This window comes from Myotis daubentonii, chromosome X (assembly GCF_963259705.1).
Source record: "Myotis daubentonii chromosome X, mMyoDau2.1, whole genome shotgun sequence".
NCBI lineage: Eukaryota > Metazoa > Chordata > Mammalia > Chiroptera > Vespertilionidae > Myotis > Myotis daubentonii.
Genome location: NC_081861.1, coordinates 14,511,197 through 14,527,573, shown reverse-complemented (window position 1 = coordinate 14,527,573; position 16,377 = coordinate 14,511,197). Strand labels below are relative to the sequence as shown.

Here is a 16,377-nt window from a genome sequence, read left to right as displayed (position 1 = left end):
GGGGAGGACTCCGTATATGGCAACTGTTCACTCTGTGAGCAGTTCAAGGGCAATGCAGGCCTATAAGATCACAGGTGACAGAAAACAATCACCACTTTGTACCCACGAATCCATGTAGGCTTTAATAAAGAAAGGCAAAACTACATGGAAGAAAATAAACAGCCCAATGATATTTGTGAGTCCATGTTCTTCTGTTTCCGTGCCACACATCTCGTCAGATGAGCCTGAGGAGACTAGAAATCATGGCCTGGACAGGCTTTTGTTCCCATTGTCCTCTTTCATTTTCACATACTCAGCCAAGGAACTGGCTACTTAGTCCTGAGGCAAGCCCAGGAAGATCTGGTCCCCTGAGCCTTGCCTGCTGGACCTGAGACAGAACTGCCTTGCTCCTGACCTTGACGGAATCACCTTACATTAGTCATGCAACTTGAAACAGGAGGGTCTTTACTCACGGGTCCCCCTATGATGCCAGGAAGTTTCTGATCAGCATCTGAGTATCTCTAGCCCATGTTCCAGGGGCCTTGCAGAGAGGTCCACCTAGAACCTGGCCACTCCATCTACTAAGCCGTGTATGACAGAGGCAGTCTGGCTCAGAAGATGGGCCATTCCAGTCAACGTATGGGAGAAAGCCCATCATCCTCATCACTAGCAACCGTTACTAACCCTGCTAGTAGGGACCCAAATAAAGATTGCTCACACAGAAAAATCAAACAAACAAACAAACAAAAAACAAAACCTCTACCCATCACTTTTCCATCAGAGCTGTACTTCAGATCTGTTCTTGGGTCACGAGGCAGTGATACAACATGTGTAATACAAGCCCTCATGAGCCAAGGGAGACTTTTACAGCAGACCAGTCACTTGCCAGGACAGACAGGTGTTTTCTTTCAAAGTCTGGTGTCTCCCTCAAGGTGAATGAGCTCATCCCTGCTGGTCACCCTCTGGCAATGGCAGTCATTCAGTGCCTGCTCCCAGACCTCCCACAATGACACGTGGGTGCTCCTGAAGTGTTCTCGGAGTTTGACCAGACAGAGAGGAGGAGACTGTATAAGGGAGTCCTAAACACTAACCCATTCTCCTAAAACATTTCTCTTTGTACATTGCAGGAATAAGCAGGGCCAAAATGAGTGATAGCACCAAGATATTTCCTAGCAGCTTTCCCTTTTCCCTAAAGGTCAGAGTCCTTGAGACAGTCAATGAGCCCAGAGAGGCATCTCACAATGAAAGTCACCTATATCTGGGCACAGAAATCTGTTTAGTTGAACAGCAGATGGTGGGTAGTGCTCTCCACGGTGGTGCCAATTCAGTTCTACATCCGCGGCATGATGGCCTGTTGATGGTCATGATTCAGCTGGATTCTCAGTGAACTTCCTGTGGAGTCCTCCTGCCCCTAGGGGACAGGTGCTGTGGGATTCCTACATGGAAGATATCCTTTCCCCCTTTCCTGGGTATGGGCTCCAGTAAGCACCTGGGGTTTGACAGTGCAATTGGGTAGGTCTGCTTCATGTTGGTCAGTACAGCCTGCTTTTCCAGTTCCACAACCTCCACAGGAGCTATGTTTACTGGGCCTGCAAAGATTCCCTCATGTCAAGGAGCCCTGGGAACCACGAGAGAAGCATTGAGACGCTTTTTCCTTCCATAAACCAAAGACTTCCTGTGAGAGAAAAGGGTTATTCAGAGTTTCACCCATGCAGTGGTTCTCAACCTTGGCTGCACAGTAGAATCCCCTGGGCATCTTTTTAAAATCCTGATTTCTGGGCCTCATCCTCCAGAAGTTCTGTTTGTTACTAATGTTGTAGCCCCACCCCATAACAAAGAAACAGAATTTCTGGAGGATGAGGCCCAGAAATCAGGATTTTAAAAAGATGCCCAGGTGATTCTAATGTGCAGCCAAGGTTGAGAACCACTGCACTAGAGGCTAAGCTGATTTCACCAAACGGATGTGGAGTGAGCTGGGAACCTCTGACTGAGAACTTCTGATGTGTCAAACTTTGTTCAGGGAATTCTGGGTGAGGCCGGGGGAGAGAGGGAAATGAAGAGGAGAGAGTCTGGTCCACTAATGGGCAGGTCCCAGCCCGACTACTGTGGGCAGCATGTACAGGTCAGAAAGGCCCTGGCTGCTATGGGGAACCCACAGGCAATCAGGTCCCAAGCTCTTTACCAGGTGCAAGGAGCTGGTGTGGGACCTCAACCAATGAAGGGTGAGCTTAAGGGCCCAGGATGCCTTGGGCAGTGAAGGTGGGGCAGGTGTGTGAAGTCAGGCAGACAGCCTGAGTCTGGAGGCTACTCAATGTTCTCTGTGTGCTGTGCAGCTGACCCTGGTCTGTCCTACATACACACACACACTTGTGTATACACACATAAACATTCATACAAACACATAGACAACACCACATGTAAACTTGAACCAGTTCCTGCCTCTCAGTTCACCAACTGGAACTGAGTCCCAGTATAGACAGAAGGGTTCACCCAAATCATAGGAACTCGGCCCATGGAACCCCAGCCTGGGCCCTTTGTTGCCCCTTTGAAGGTGTGATGCTTATGCAAACTACAGCCCCATCTCCACAGTTTCAAAAGAAAACAAGCCCCAAACTCCTGAGCAAGGTCTTGGGGGGTATTCTTGGAGGGGTGTGGGTTGCTCCAGGGGTGTCACGCCTTGCCAGCAATCACTCCTCTCCCATACTTCTCCCTTTGGGAGCAGAGCATGAATCTGCGTGGGGTTCCACCCCAGCCTCTCCAGCAGCAGCTCCCGCCAGAGGGCTCTTCCCAGTCCCTGTGAGCAATGTGGATGGCGATGGTGCAGTTCCTGTGGCGGCTCAGTAGGGTCGCCAACAAGTCTCCAGAGTCATGACCCCATTTAAGACCAAGCCTGCATAAGGCTGACAGGAGAGGCAGGAGAACTCCATCTCCGCAGAGATCCCTGGGGGATCCAGGAACCCTAACTGGAGGGCAGTCCACAGAAGTCTGCCCTGCTCAAAGTGTTAGGAGGCCCTAGGGTGGATGACAATGCAGAGAGGAACCGCAGAAGCCCAGACCTGATGTCAGCCCTGGCAGTTCAGGGGGAACCACAAAGGCGGCAGAGGGGAGGACCCGGGTCTTGCCCCGAGACCAGGTGAACATGCAAAGGGAAGACTGAGGGACCCGGGACCCCACAACAGAGATGCCCCACATTACCCCCACTGTGAACCCTGGGAGGCCCCTGGTGCATGACCACATGCTCTCTTCCTGACTTGGGCCTCTCAGGTAGACAGGAGGTTCCAGCTCCAGCCAGGGGTCACGGTGAGGATCCTGCAGGAAGACAAGAAGACTCCACCCCCTGAGGGCTGAGGGGTCAGGCTCCAGGTGGGCAAAGAAGGGGGCTGCAGGGCTCTGCCAGGATACCAGGGAAAAACCCAAGTTAGGACTCAGGAAGCCCCTAGCACACCTTGAAGTATGTATGCCTGAGGCTTGGCCAAGGCCATAAGTGTCCGCAGTGTCCCTCTTCCTATCAGCAGCACCTGGAATCCTCATGGTAGCCCTGTGGATTTGGGTTGCTTCCAAACTTCTACCTTAGGAGTGGCAAAGGGAGGTGAGGGCATTTTCCTGAAGGTGCTGGATTCAGGGCAACATGGGAGGTGTGCCAGGCAATGCTGGTAATTAAAGTGTGGGTCTTGAGGCAGGATGGTGGTACCTCCCAACCCAGTAAAAACAGGGACCAGCTGGCTTAGGCTCTGCTGGCACAACTGGGTGACTCGGCACGATTGTCAATGTGGTGTGTCTTGCAGTCCACCTTGGACGTCTCTGAGAGATGGTGGGCATTGCCTGCAGTATTCATTCTCAGTTCAGCAGAAGGGAAAGGTTCCAGGCACTCTCCGAGTAAACCTGGGTAGCTCAGGGAGGAAGGACGATACCACACTCCAGACTATGGGTGGCCTGAACCCAGTCTGTGCTGCTGCCAGCCCTGGGAAAGGCCTGGCATGGGTCTGCAGAGCTGGATCCTTCACAGGTTTGTCTGAGGGCACTTGGGAAGGACAGGGCCTTGGTCAGAGGGAATGACTTCAGTTCATGCAAAGAGAAGCTGAGGTTGTGGAAGGGTCATAAAGGTGTGAATGCTTTCTTGTGGGAAACTGCAGCTCTGTGCTCCCTGAGAAAAGAAGAGAGCCCTCAGCATCAGGGAGTGTCCTGACCTCAGAATCCAGATTCCCCAGGCAGGGTGTGACATGCTCTCCCTTTCCACATGCCTGCTCCTCCTGAGCTTTTCTCACTGAGGAAAGTTATTCAGGGTGAAATCGGTTCAGCAGGATTCAGATCCAGGCCAGGCCAGGAAGAAAGGCAAGTATCCTCAGGCCAGACTAAGGGAACTCTGTACCCAGAATGGATGGGCCCAGGCCCTGGTGTTAGTTGTGTGGGAACCTGGACAAGGGTGGGGACAGATGGAGCTCCTGTTCACTTTTGTCTCAGAGCTCTCAGGAAGGTGAGGACCTTGGAGTGAGACCACACATCCTATCATCCAGCAAACCACATTTTGTCAGCAGAGAGAGGAGTCCCAGTTCCTGCAAGGAATCAAGGTGAGCCTTGAAAGGAAGCAGAGCACATGGGAAGCCAGACCTACCCTGCCTCCTCTGTCAGCAATTGGGAAACTCAGAATAGTGCATGGATTACCTCAGCTCACTTCCTACTCCTGTACCTCAGGGAGGTTAAGCCTAAGTCTAAGTAGATTGGGCTCAGTCAGCATAGAGAGTGGTCTGAAACCCAGCAGTGCGTCATGGTGAGAAATGATCAGAGCCTTAACCCAGGAAAGATGGACCCAAATCTTCAGTCACCCGTTCTTGATCCTCTGGGAGAGGGATCACATGTGGAGCCCCCTCAGTTTCTTCACTGAAGTGTCAGGTGTGTGTGGCCTTGTTCTGAGCATTTGACCTCAGGCCAGCAGAAGGCAGTGAGGGGCCAGGCTCTGGCAGGGGAAAGGTGGGTATCCTACGTGTGCACGGAGGAACCTCCCACCCACAACAGAGGGGACCTCAGAGAGTCCTGCTGCCCCTCCTGTCAGCTTTGGGGTCCCAGGAATGTGCTTGCCGTGTGCATGCTGAGGTGCCCTTTTGTTCCCTCCAGAAGAGGCTCCGGATTGGAGGAGGTGAAGGCCTTGGTCTACTCTACATATTCTCAGGTCACAGAGCAGCAGGAGGCCAGGAAGTGCTAGGAATTAAGGTGATGTGCCGACCATGAATATGTCCCCATGGGCTCCCCACCCATGTCAGAGGGTCCTCACATTGCCTGACACCTCCACACCCCACCATCAGCTACAGAACCCTGTGCTGTGCCTTCTATACCCTGAAGAGTCATGTCACTTCCTACTTCAGGTTCTTAGTGGGCAGGCTGATCAGGAGTGAGCCCTGTGAGTCCCATGTACACCCCTAAAGGAGAGACCAGGAAGTCACCTTTGTCAGAGCCGCCTAGGGTGTGTTTCTCAGCTCATGCCTCTCTCACGCCCACTCTTCCCCAGGCCCGTGGTTCCTCTCGCCCATCTTCTGCCCACACTCGGTCACTGTTCGAGCAAGAGTCATCATGCCTGGTCATCATATGAGTGAGCCATGGAAGCCTGAGGAACACTTTCCGTACCCAGTTGAGATCCCCGACTTGTTGGTGGAGGAGCTGTTCTGGGCTATGCAGGAGGAGGAAGATGCCCTGTCTCTCTCCTCCTCCCCCTCAGTCCTGTTTATAGACAGCCTAGAGGAGGTGCCTGCTGCTGAGACACCAAGTCCTCCCCAGAGTCCTCAGCGTGCCTGCCCCTCCCCCCATGCCATGGAAGCCTTTCCATGCAGCCAATCTGAAGATGAGAACTCCAGCATTCGAGATGAAGAGGGTCCAAACACTGAGGGGGGCCCTGAAGATGATGCCGATTTCTTGCTCCACAAATCACTGCCTTCGAAGATGATGGAAATGGTGGAGTTCCTGCTCCTGAAGTATCGTGCAAAGGAGCCAACCACAAAGGCAGAAAAACTGAGTCGTGTCATCAAAGAGCACCAGGAGCACTTTCCTGAGCTCTTCAGTGCGGCCGTTGAGTGCACTGAGTTGGTTTTTGGTGTTGTTGTGAAGAAAGTAGACCCCAGTACCCACACCTCTGTCCTGGTCACTGCCTTGGGGCTAACCTATGATGGGATGGTGAGCGATGAGCACAGATTTCCCAACACAGGCCTCCTGGTCACACTTCTGTGTGTGATCGCCTCAGAGGGTGATTGTGCCACTGAGGAGAAAATCTGGGCTGTACTGAATGATTTAGGGGTGCATGATGGGAAGGTACATTGGCTCTATGGGGAGCCCAGGGAGCTCATCACCAAAGTTTGGGTGTAGGAACAGTACCTGGTGTACCGCCAGGTGCACAATAGCGACCCTGCATGCTATGAGTTCCTGTGGGCCCCGAGGGCCCATGCTAAGACAACCACGGTGAAAGCCCTCAAGTTTATGCACACGGTTAGTAGGGATTTCCATCTCCTCCCATGCCTGCCTGAAGAGCCTGAGTGCAATGAGAAACACTATGCCTGAGCCAGAGTTGCATCCAGGCACTTTTCAGGTCCATGTGCATTAACTTCTTTTGCTGGGCATAAAGTGCGTCCAATTTTCAACTCTGTTTGAGAACAAACCAGTAGTGAGGCCCAGGGAAAGGTTTAGGCTCCTATTGTGATTGAGAAATTTATGATTTATTATTTTGTGAATTTTTAAGGAAATTTTCTAATGTTCCTTTACGTAGAAGTTTTCATAAACTTTTAGCATGTAAGTTTGTAAATGACATTGATCACATATATATTTCTACATGTCCAGCTCCAGAGTAAGAGATTTGCTACTGTGTAATGAAAATTGGGACCCTTCCCATCCTAGTTTGTGATCCCAATCTAGATAACATGACATTATAATAGGATTTCCTTGGAAATGTGTAAGAAAGCAGTAAAATCCATGGAGTTAAGAAATAGAAAAATAAAAGCAAAAGGTTGTTAATTTTTGCTTCTTATATATTCTCATCTGTCTTTCCATGAAACAGCTTATTCAAGGATCCTTGGTTCTGGCAAGAAAGGGGGGGGGGTTTAATCTGAATAAAGACGACCCCTGCTCAGTGGTTCATTTACTTCCCAGACATTCACTGAGCCTGTGTCCTCTGGAAGGCCCTGTGTTAGTAGTGGGCACACTAACATAAGCAGGGCATATCCACCCACAGGATGAAAGTGTAGGAGCTGAAGTAATATAAGGAAGGGGTTAGGTGTCCCCCTAGTCCTGCAAACAAGTAACAGAAGAGGTGAGGCGGTGGGCCTCCAGCGACCAGCACTCACTTGTGAATGGACTTCATTTTTACCGCAGCGTACTTGCAATAGCATGGATGGAATTGGAGAGCATTATACTAAGCGAAATAACCTAGTCAGAGAATGGTAAACATCACATGATTTCACTCATATATGGAATATAATGAACGACATAAACTGATGAACAAAAACAGATCCAAAGACAAAGAAACATTGATCAGACCATCAAAATTCAGAGGGAAGGTAGGGCAGAGTGGAGGTAAGCGGGGGAGATCAACCAAAGGACTTGTATGCAAGCATATAGGCCTAACCAATGGACACAGAGGCCAGGGTGTGAGGGCATGAGTGGGGGGTGGAGGAGAGCAATGGGGGGGATAAGGACACATATGTAATACCTTAGTTAAAAAATGATGTGCATGGCCTGAGCCAGGGTACTTGGGAAACTGTGATTCCCTCTGCTGGGGTTGATTTTAAAGAAGCTGGGGGTGGCAGCTTTTTCTAATTTCATGCCATTGTGATCCGAGAAGATGCTTGTTATGATTTTAATCTTCTTGAACTTGTAGAGACTTGTTTTGTGTTTTAACATGTGGTCTATCTTTGAGAATAACACCTGTGAACATCAGAAGAACTTATATTCTGCAGCTATGGGGTGAAACATTCTCTAAATGTCATTTAAATTCACCTGACCCTGTCTGCCATTTAGAGACACTGTTTTCTTGGTAATTTTTTGTCTGGAATATCTATCCAGTGAAGTCTGTGGGCTATTAAAGTCCCCTACTATGACTTTATTGCTGTTGATCTTTCCCTTAAAATCCTCTAATGTTTTTTTTTTTAAATTTTCTTTATTTAGGTGGTCCTAAATAAATGGCATGAAATTAGAAATCTGTTACAGTAAAAACACTCACAAATATTCAAACACATGGAGGCTAAATAGCATGTTACTAAACAATGAGTGACTTACTAATGAGATCAAAAAAGAAATAAATAACTTCCTGGAAGCAAAAGAAAAGTACCACACAACAAATCAAAATCTATGGGACACAGCAAAGTAGTCCTGAGAGGGAAGTTCATAGCACTTACAAACCTACATCCAAAAAAAGAAAAAAATTTAATAAAATATTTAACCATACAACTTAAAAATTAGAAAGAGAACAACAAGAAAAGCTCTGAGCAAGTAGGAGGAAGTAAATACATAAAAGTCAGAGCAGAAATAAATGACATACAGATGAAAAATATAATATAAACGATCAATGAAACCAAGAGTTAATTCTTTGAAAATATAAACAAGACTGATGAACCCTTAACCACATTCAAGAAACAAAGAGAGAAGACCCAAATAAGTAAAATCAGAAACAAAAGAAGTGAGGTAACAATTGACCCCACAGAAATACAAAGGATTGTAAGAAAATACTATGAAAATCCTTATGCCAATAAGCTGAACAATGTGGATTAAGTGGACAAATTCACAGAAATATACAATCTTCCAAAACTGAATCAGTGAGAATCCATCTTTCAATCTGGGGCTGCTGGCTCTTAACCACTCACCTGCCCTCTGCCTGCCTGATTGCACCTAACTGCTCACATGATGGCCTGATCTCCCCTAACCACTCGCCTGCCTGCCTAATTGCACCAACCACCTCTGCCTGCCTGCCTCATGATCCTTACCCACTTGCCGTCCTGCCTGATCGCCCCTAATGACTCTGCCTGCCTGCCTCATTGCCCGTAACTGCTCGCCTACCAGCCTGATCACCTGTAACTGCCTCTGCCTCAGCCCCCACCACAGTGGCTTCCTCCAGAAGGACGCCACGTATGAAGTCCAGAAGTTCATTCAGGGGTCTGGTCTAATTAGCATATTATACTTTTATTATTATAAATAGTACTGGAAGTCTCAGCCACAGCAGTCAGACAAGAGGAAGAAACAAAAGGCATCCAAATTGGAAAAGAGGAAGTAAAATTGTCATTATTTGCAGATGACATGATATTCTACATAGAAAACCCTAGGACTCCAGCAACCAACTACTTGGCTTAATAAATGACTTTAGCAATGTAACAGGATACAAAATTAATACCCAGAACTAGATGGCAGTTTTACACACCAACAATGAACTCTCAGAAAGAGAAACTAAACTAAAAAAAAAAAAATCCCACTTACCATTGCAACAACAACAAAAAAATAAGATACTGAGGAATAAAGTTAACCAAGGAGATAAAAGACTTGTACTCAGAAAACTACAGGACATTGAAAAAAGAGATAGGGGGTGATATACAGAAGTGGAAGAATATACCGTGTTCATGGATTGCTAGAATTAATATCATTAAAATGTCCATACCACCCAAAGCAATCTATAGATTAGATGCAAACCCTATTAAAATACCAATGGCATATTTACAGATCTAGAACAAATACTCTAAAAGTTTACATGGAAGCAAAAAAGACCCTGAATAGCCAGAGCCATCTTGAGAAAGCAGAACAAAGTTGGAGTGACCACACTATCAGATATCAAGTTATACTGCAAAACTGCTGTGATCAAAACAGCTTGGTACTGGCAGAAGAACAGGCATATAGATCAATGCAACAAAACAGAGATGCCAAAAATCAACCCAAGACATTACATTCAATTAATATTTGACAAAGGATACAAGAGGATACAATGGAATCAAGGCATGCTCTTCAATAAACAATGTTGGGAAAGTTGGACAGGCACATGCAAAACAATGAAACTAGACGACCAACTTGCATCATACACAAGAATAAACTCAAATGGATTAAAGGCTTAAGCATCAGTTGTGAAACCATAAAAATCCTAGAAGAAACCAAAGGCAGCAAAATCTCAGACTTGTCTCTTAGCAATATGTTCGCCAATGCATCTCCTAAGACCTAGGTTAAGGGAAACAAAAGAGAAAATAAACAAATGGGACTATATCAAAATACAAAGCTTCTGCACAGCAAAAGACAACATCAACAACAAAAGAGAAACTAAACAAATGGAACTATATCAAAATACAAAGCTTCCGCACAGCAAAAGACAACATCAACAAAATGAAAAGGGAGCTCACTGTATGGAAGAACATATTTGCCAATGATACATTTGGTAAAGGGTTAATAACCAAAAATATATAAGGAACTCATACAACTTAACAAAAGGAAGACAATCCAATTTTAAAATGGGCAAAGGACTAAATAGACACTTCTCCAAAGTGGACATACAGATGGCTAAGAGACACATGATAAAATACTCAAAGTCCCCGATCATCGGAGAGGTGCAGAGTAAAATGACAATGAGGTATCACCTCACACCTGTTAGGATAGCTACCATCAACCAATCAACAAATGACAAGTGCTGACAAGGATGTGGAGAAATGGGAGCCCTAGTACTCTGCTGGTAGGAATGCAGACTTGTGCAGCCACTGTGGAAAACAGTATGGAGTTTCCTCAAAAAATTAAAAATAGAACTCCCATTTGACCCAGTAATCCCACTTCTGGAAATATATCCCAAGGAACCCGAAACACCAATCAGGAAGAATATACAAACCCCTATAGTGGTAGCAGCACAATTTACAATAGCTAAGATCTGGAAACAGCCTAAGTGCCCATCAGCAGATGAGTGGGTAAAAAAGCTGTAGTACATCTATACCATGGAACACTGTACAGCAGTAAAAAAAAAAAAAAGGCTCTGTTGCCCTTTGAGACATCATGGAGGGACCCAGGGGCTATTATGCTAAGCGAAATAAGCCAGAAAGGCAAGTGTCACAGGATCTCACTCATATGTGGGGTCCAAAGAGCAAATTAACTGATGAAGAAAATAGATCCTGAGAGGTAGAAAGAACTTGGGTGCATAACCCATGGACACAGGCAATAGTGTAGTGAAGGCCTGGGGCAGGGGCTGGTTCCGGCTGGAAGGGGTCCATGAGGAATAGGGGACCTCTGTAACACGGTTGGCAATGAAGACAACAAGAAAGGCGGGCTTAGGTAGGAGGAGGACAGTGGTCTTTGGGACAGGAGTCCACCATTGGCCCAGGTCAGGTGACTCGGGAATCAATCCTTTCCTTTCTCGGCAGCACCCGCCCCCTGCTTTTGGCTGTCCTTGAGGCAGGCAGCAGAAGCTCCGATTCTGTTCGGGTCCACCTGCCTTCCAGGACGGGCCTCAGGCGGGGACACCCATCAAGAGCAGGGCTTCTGGTTAGCAGAGGGGGGCAGAAGCTGCCTAGAGTCACAGTGAGCAGCGGGGGAGGAAGAGACCCTGCCCCCACCACAGGCTCAACATGGAAGGGCCTCTGGGACAGGGACCACACACGCCTCATCCGGGTCTCAGAGACCTTGCCCCAGCACGTTCCTCACTTCCGCATCCGGGTCTCTGAGACGCTGGGGATGCCCAGGAGATCCTGAGCTCGCTCACATCCCGAGGGCGGCCCGGGACCCGCCCGAGTCCAGGTGAGTGTGCCCCGGGAGGGTGAGGGACCCCGGGCCCTGGGACAACGGTTTCCGTCCCGGGAGGCCCCTGGGGCTGGCCACACGAGGCCGGTCGTGGTTGGCGCAGCCAGGTCTGGGGACTCAGGGTGAGGGGCGAGGCGCGTCGCTCCACAGGGCCCAGGGCCTCCAGGGTCCATGTGGCGGGCGGCTGCGTGGGAGGAGGCCCCGAGGCCACCCGGGTCCCTCAGACGGGGCTGGACCCAGGGACCCTGCCGTCAGGAGCAGAGCCAGCCCCGGGCCCGCAGGGGGTGAAGCCCACAGCCCTAGGCAGCCTCTGTGACCTTCCCATGGGCTCCCATGACGCGGGCCTTGCGGGGCTTGGCCGGGTGGGGCGGACCTCACTGGGGCTGAGGCGGGCTGGGCCCTGGGGGAGTCTGGGTGAGCACCCGGGTCCCACCGCACCGCAGCGGGAAGCCGCACAGGTGCCCCTGCTGTCCTCTGCGAGGGGCCCCATGGCGGGTGGCCATGCGGGGTGCCCTGACTGCACAGCGGGGGCTGGGAAGGGGCGGTGGTAAGGAGCTGGGCCTCTCCTCCGCATGGAGGGCAGAGCAGCTTCGGAGAGTCCTGGTCAGAGGGCAGTCAGGGATGGGAGGACCCCAGACCCCCACAGAGCCAGCCCGCAGGACTCGGGAGGGGCACACGCGGGACATTACCTGACCTCCGCAGGCGGGTCTGAGAGTCTCTGGGGGTGGCTGTGAGGATGAGGACCCCGGACAGCACAGGGCGGGGTCGGCGCCTGCCAGAGCAGATGGGGGCCACCTGTGAGGATGAACACACCCCCTTCCTCCCTTCCGCTTCCAGTCCCGGTCTCAGAGACTCTGGGGTTCAGTACAGTGAGGAGGACCCCATCTCGGCAGATGGTGGGCCAGGGACCCTGGAAGCTAGACCAGAGTCAGTCCTGGCTGGTCTCAGAGACTCTGGGGGTTCTGTTCAGGGAGCAGGACCCCATCTCGGCAGATGGTGGGCCAGGGACCTGCCATAGCCAAGGTGAGGACCCTGAGGGAGGACGCAGGGACCCTGGAAACCAAACCAGAGTCAGTGCTGGGATCCCGCTGGAGGATGACCACACACAGCATGCGCTGACTTGCACAACCATGTCGGTACCGGGAACAATACTTGAGAACGGCAGAGGGTGGGCCCAGGGCCCTCCATAGTCCATCCGGCAGGCCTCGTGGAGGATGATCCTAGGGGGCATTTCCTCATTGGTGCATCTGGGTCTGACAGTCTGGGGCTTGGGTATAAAGAGCAGGACCTCACATCAGCAGAGGGTGGGGCCAGCACCTGCCAGAGTCAAGGGAGGATCCTAAGGGAGAACTGAGGGAACCTTGGATCCCACCACAGTGGGAACCCCACAGAAGCCCGCACCTGCTCTCAGCCCTGGGATTTCTGGAATCGCTTTCCCATGGCTTCTCCCGCTCCCTTTGCTCTCAGGAAGATGAAAGAGGTCTGGCCTTACACAAAGGGTGAGGCGTATGGACAGCAGATCCAGGACACTCGGGCACTGCAAGTGGCCAAGCTATTGACCATGTGGGAGGAAGGAGGGGGAATTGTCCTCCAGAACAAATGTGGGCCTCACAGACATGCACCCCACTTCCACTTTCAGCTCTGACACACCAGGCAGGGATGTCCAACTGAGAGCACTCTGATGGGGCTGGGGGGGGGTGGGGGGGGGCCTCAGGTAGGTGAGAGACCTGGACTGAGGGGAGCACATGCAGGTCAGCAAAGGAGGAAGGGGAGGTGGCCCGGACCCTGACCTCTTTGCAGGTGAGCCATCTGAGGAAAGACAGAAGGAACCCTAATGCTCCTCCCCTGCTCCCGAGTCTTGCTGTCTCTTTTCAAGGTTCAGCTGAGGACTGAGGGAACCCCTCACATCACAACAGGGGGAGTCCCAGCCCTACTTTGCCACTTCTGTCAGCCAGGAGAGAAAGTGGAATGTGGTGGCTAGCCGTGCTGTCCCTCACGTCCTCCACCAGTGACTCAGGAAGGTGAGCATTTCAGTCTGAAGGTAAGTGGCCTCCGGTCAGCACAGGAAGTTATCCAAGACCCTGTCAGATGTCACAGTTAGGACTGAGGGGATTCCCCGTCCCAGGACGGATAGACCCCACAGAGTTTGGCCATGACATACTGTATCCCGTGGGAGGTTCTGGGCAGGTGTGGTCTGCTGCGGGGCCCCCTCACTTTCTTCTGTTCAGTTTCAGGGGTATGTAGCCTTGTTCTGAGAGTTTTGCCTCAGGTCCAGCAAGGGGAGGTTCCAGGCCCTGCCAGGGGAAAGGAGAGGACGCCGAGGGCGGACGCAGGAGACCATCCAGCCCAGAACAGTGGGGACCTCACAGCATCCCGGCCTCCCTGTTGTCAGCACTGGAGGCCCATGGCTGTGCATGCCACCTGCACGCTGAGGTCTTTCCTCGTTTCCTCTTACAGGGACTCCAGGAACCAGGAGATAAAGGCCTAGGTCTGAGGCACAAAACACAGGTCACAGAGCAGAGGAGGTCCAGGCAGTGCCAGCAGTCAAGGTGAGGTGCCTGCCCTGACCTAGAATGTGTCCCTAGGGTCTCCCCCATGCCAGAATCGATGAGAACGCCCTCAGTACCCGACCCCACCCCACTGCCAGCCACAGAACCCTGGCCTATGCCGACTGTACCCCAAAGAGCCATCTGACTTCCTCATTCAGGATCTTAGGGTACAGGCCACCCAGGAGGAGAGACCCCAGTGAGGCCCAAGAGCACCCCTAAAGAGGAGACCTGTAGTCCCACTTTCTCACAGTGGCCAAGGGTGTACTCAGCTGAGGCCACTTACCCTTCCTCTCTCCCCCAGGCCTGTGAGTCCTCATTGCGCACCTCCTGCCCGCACTCCTGTGGCTGCCTGACAGGAGTCATCATGCCTCGAGTTCCAAAGAGTCAACGCTCCTCGCTTGATATTCCCATGCCTGTGGAAGAGGATTCTTCCTCCTCCTCCTCCACCCCTGTTGCTTCCTCTTCCTCCTCCTCCACCTCTTCCTCTTGCTATCCTCTGCTTTCAAGTAACCCAAGCACCTCAGAGGAGGGGGGGGAGGAGCAGGAGGAGAATGTGGAGGAGGAAGAGAATGAGGAGCAGGAGGAGGTTCCTGCTGCTGCTGGGGCACCGAGTTCTCCCGTGAGCTCTCCAAGTGCCCATGCCTCCCCTACTGCCCTTGCCGCTGCTGCTCCCTTGAGCCAATCCATCAGCGAAGAAGGGGAGGGTCCGAGTACCTCCTGGGCCCTGCCAGGTACAGAGTCCTTGCCCAGATGTGTGATTAATGATAAGGTAGCTGATCTGGTGGGGTTCCTGCTCCTGAAGTATCGCACAAAGGAGCAGACCACAAGGGCAGAAATGCTGAGTAGCATCATCAGAGAGCACCAGGACCACTTTGCTGTAATCTTTAGGGAGGCCTCTGAGTGCATGCAGCTGGTTTATGGCATTGATGTGAAGGAAGTGGACCCCACCAGCCACACCTATGTCCTAGTCACCAACCTGGGCCTCACCTATGATGGGATGGTGAGCGATGAGCACAGTATGCCCAAGACGGGCCTGCTGATACTCATCCTTAGTATAATCGTCTTGGAGGATGATTGTGTCCCCGAAGAGAGGATATGGGAAGCACTGAATGCCATGGGGGTGCATGCGGGGATGGAGCATAGCCTCTATGGGGAGCCCAGGGAGCTCCTCACCAGAGTTTGGGTGCAGGAACAGTACCTGGAGTACCGGCAGGTGCCCAACAGCGATCCTGCACGGTACGAGTTCCTGTGGGGTCCCAGGGCCCACGCTGAGACCACCAAGTTGAAAGTCCTGGAGTTTTTGTCCCAGGTCAGTGGGAGTGACCCCAGATCCTTCACACACTTCTATCAGGAGACTTTGAGAGAGGAGGAACAGAGAGCCCAGGCCAGAGTTAGGACCACAGATGATACTACTGCCATGGCCAGTGCAAGCTCTTCTGCCATGCCCAGTGGCTTCTTCTGCCTTGACTGAAATCCAGGGCAGATTTCTTTACTTTGTGTTTTAGGGGGGCAGTCGTGATCTAAGCACTTAGTGCAGGGCCTGCCTGACTGGGGATGAGGGAATCATAGTGAATGACATCTTTGTGTCTCTGTTCCATTGGGGTGACTTAGAAATGTATCTTCTTTTATTTTTGGTATTTTAAAATGTTACTTTAAGTAGAATGTTTATTAGCTTCAGAACCTAACTTTACAAATGACACAGGTCACACAGGTTTATTGTTATTTAACTAAAGAGAAAGCGCTTTGCTATTTTGTAAAACTAATTAGGAATCTGTCATTTTATTGGTACTCTGTAACAAGATAATATGGAATTGGAATCGTATTTTTCAATGTGAAAGAACTTAGCTGTAAAACAGAAATAAAATAGTTAATTTTTGAATTCTTGTATCTCTCTCTCTCTCTCTCTCTCTCTCTCTCTCTCTCTCTCTCTCTCACACACACACACACACACACACACACACACACAGAGCTAGATTTTCGTAGCTTATTCAAGAATGTAGAAACATAAACAGTAAAAAAATACCCTTCTCACTGGTTCATGTACACCCTAAACATTCATTGAGCCTCTGTCCTCACAGGGAAAGGCACCCCAGCCAGAGAGAGGGAGGGGATACAAAGGAGA

At 50.6% G+C, this 16,377-nt stretch overlaps 1 protein-coding gene and 2 pseudogenes across 1 annotated transcript; 2 read left to right on the top strand and 1 right to left on the bottom strand.

Moving 5' to 3' along the window:
* Window positions 1-1,359: 1,359 nt before the first annotated feature.
* LOC132223383 (protein EOLA1-like) overlaps window positions 1,360-16,377 on the bottom strand; it is a 29,942-nt pseudogene continuing 14,924 nt past the window's right edge.
* Window positions 5,545-6,522, top strand: LOC132224525 (melanoma-associated antigen 4-like; annotated as a pseudogene).
* LOC132224524 (melanoma-associated antigen 10-like) lies at window positions 14,620-15,726 on the top strand. The gene has a single exon (XM_059679736.1). The coding sequence runs from the start codon at window positions 14,620-14,622 to the stop codon at window positions 15,724-15,726; it is 1,107 nt and encodes a 368-aa protein (XP_059535719.1).

What these genes read in the sequence shown, in the direction of transcription:
- LOC132224524 (XM_059679736.1), top strand. Translation starts at nt 14,620, where the DNA reads ATGCCTCGAGTTCCAAAGAGTCAACGCTCCTCGCTTGATATTCCCATG.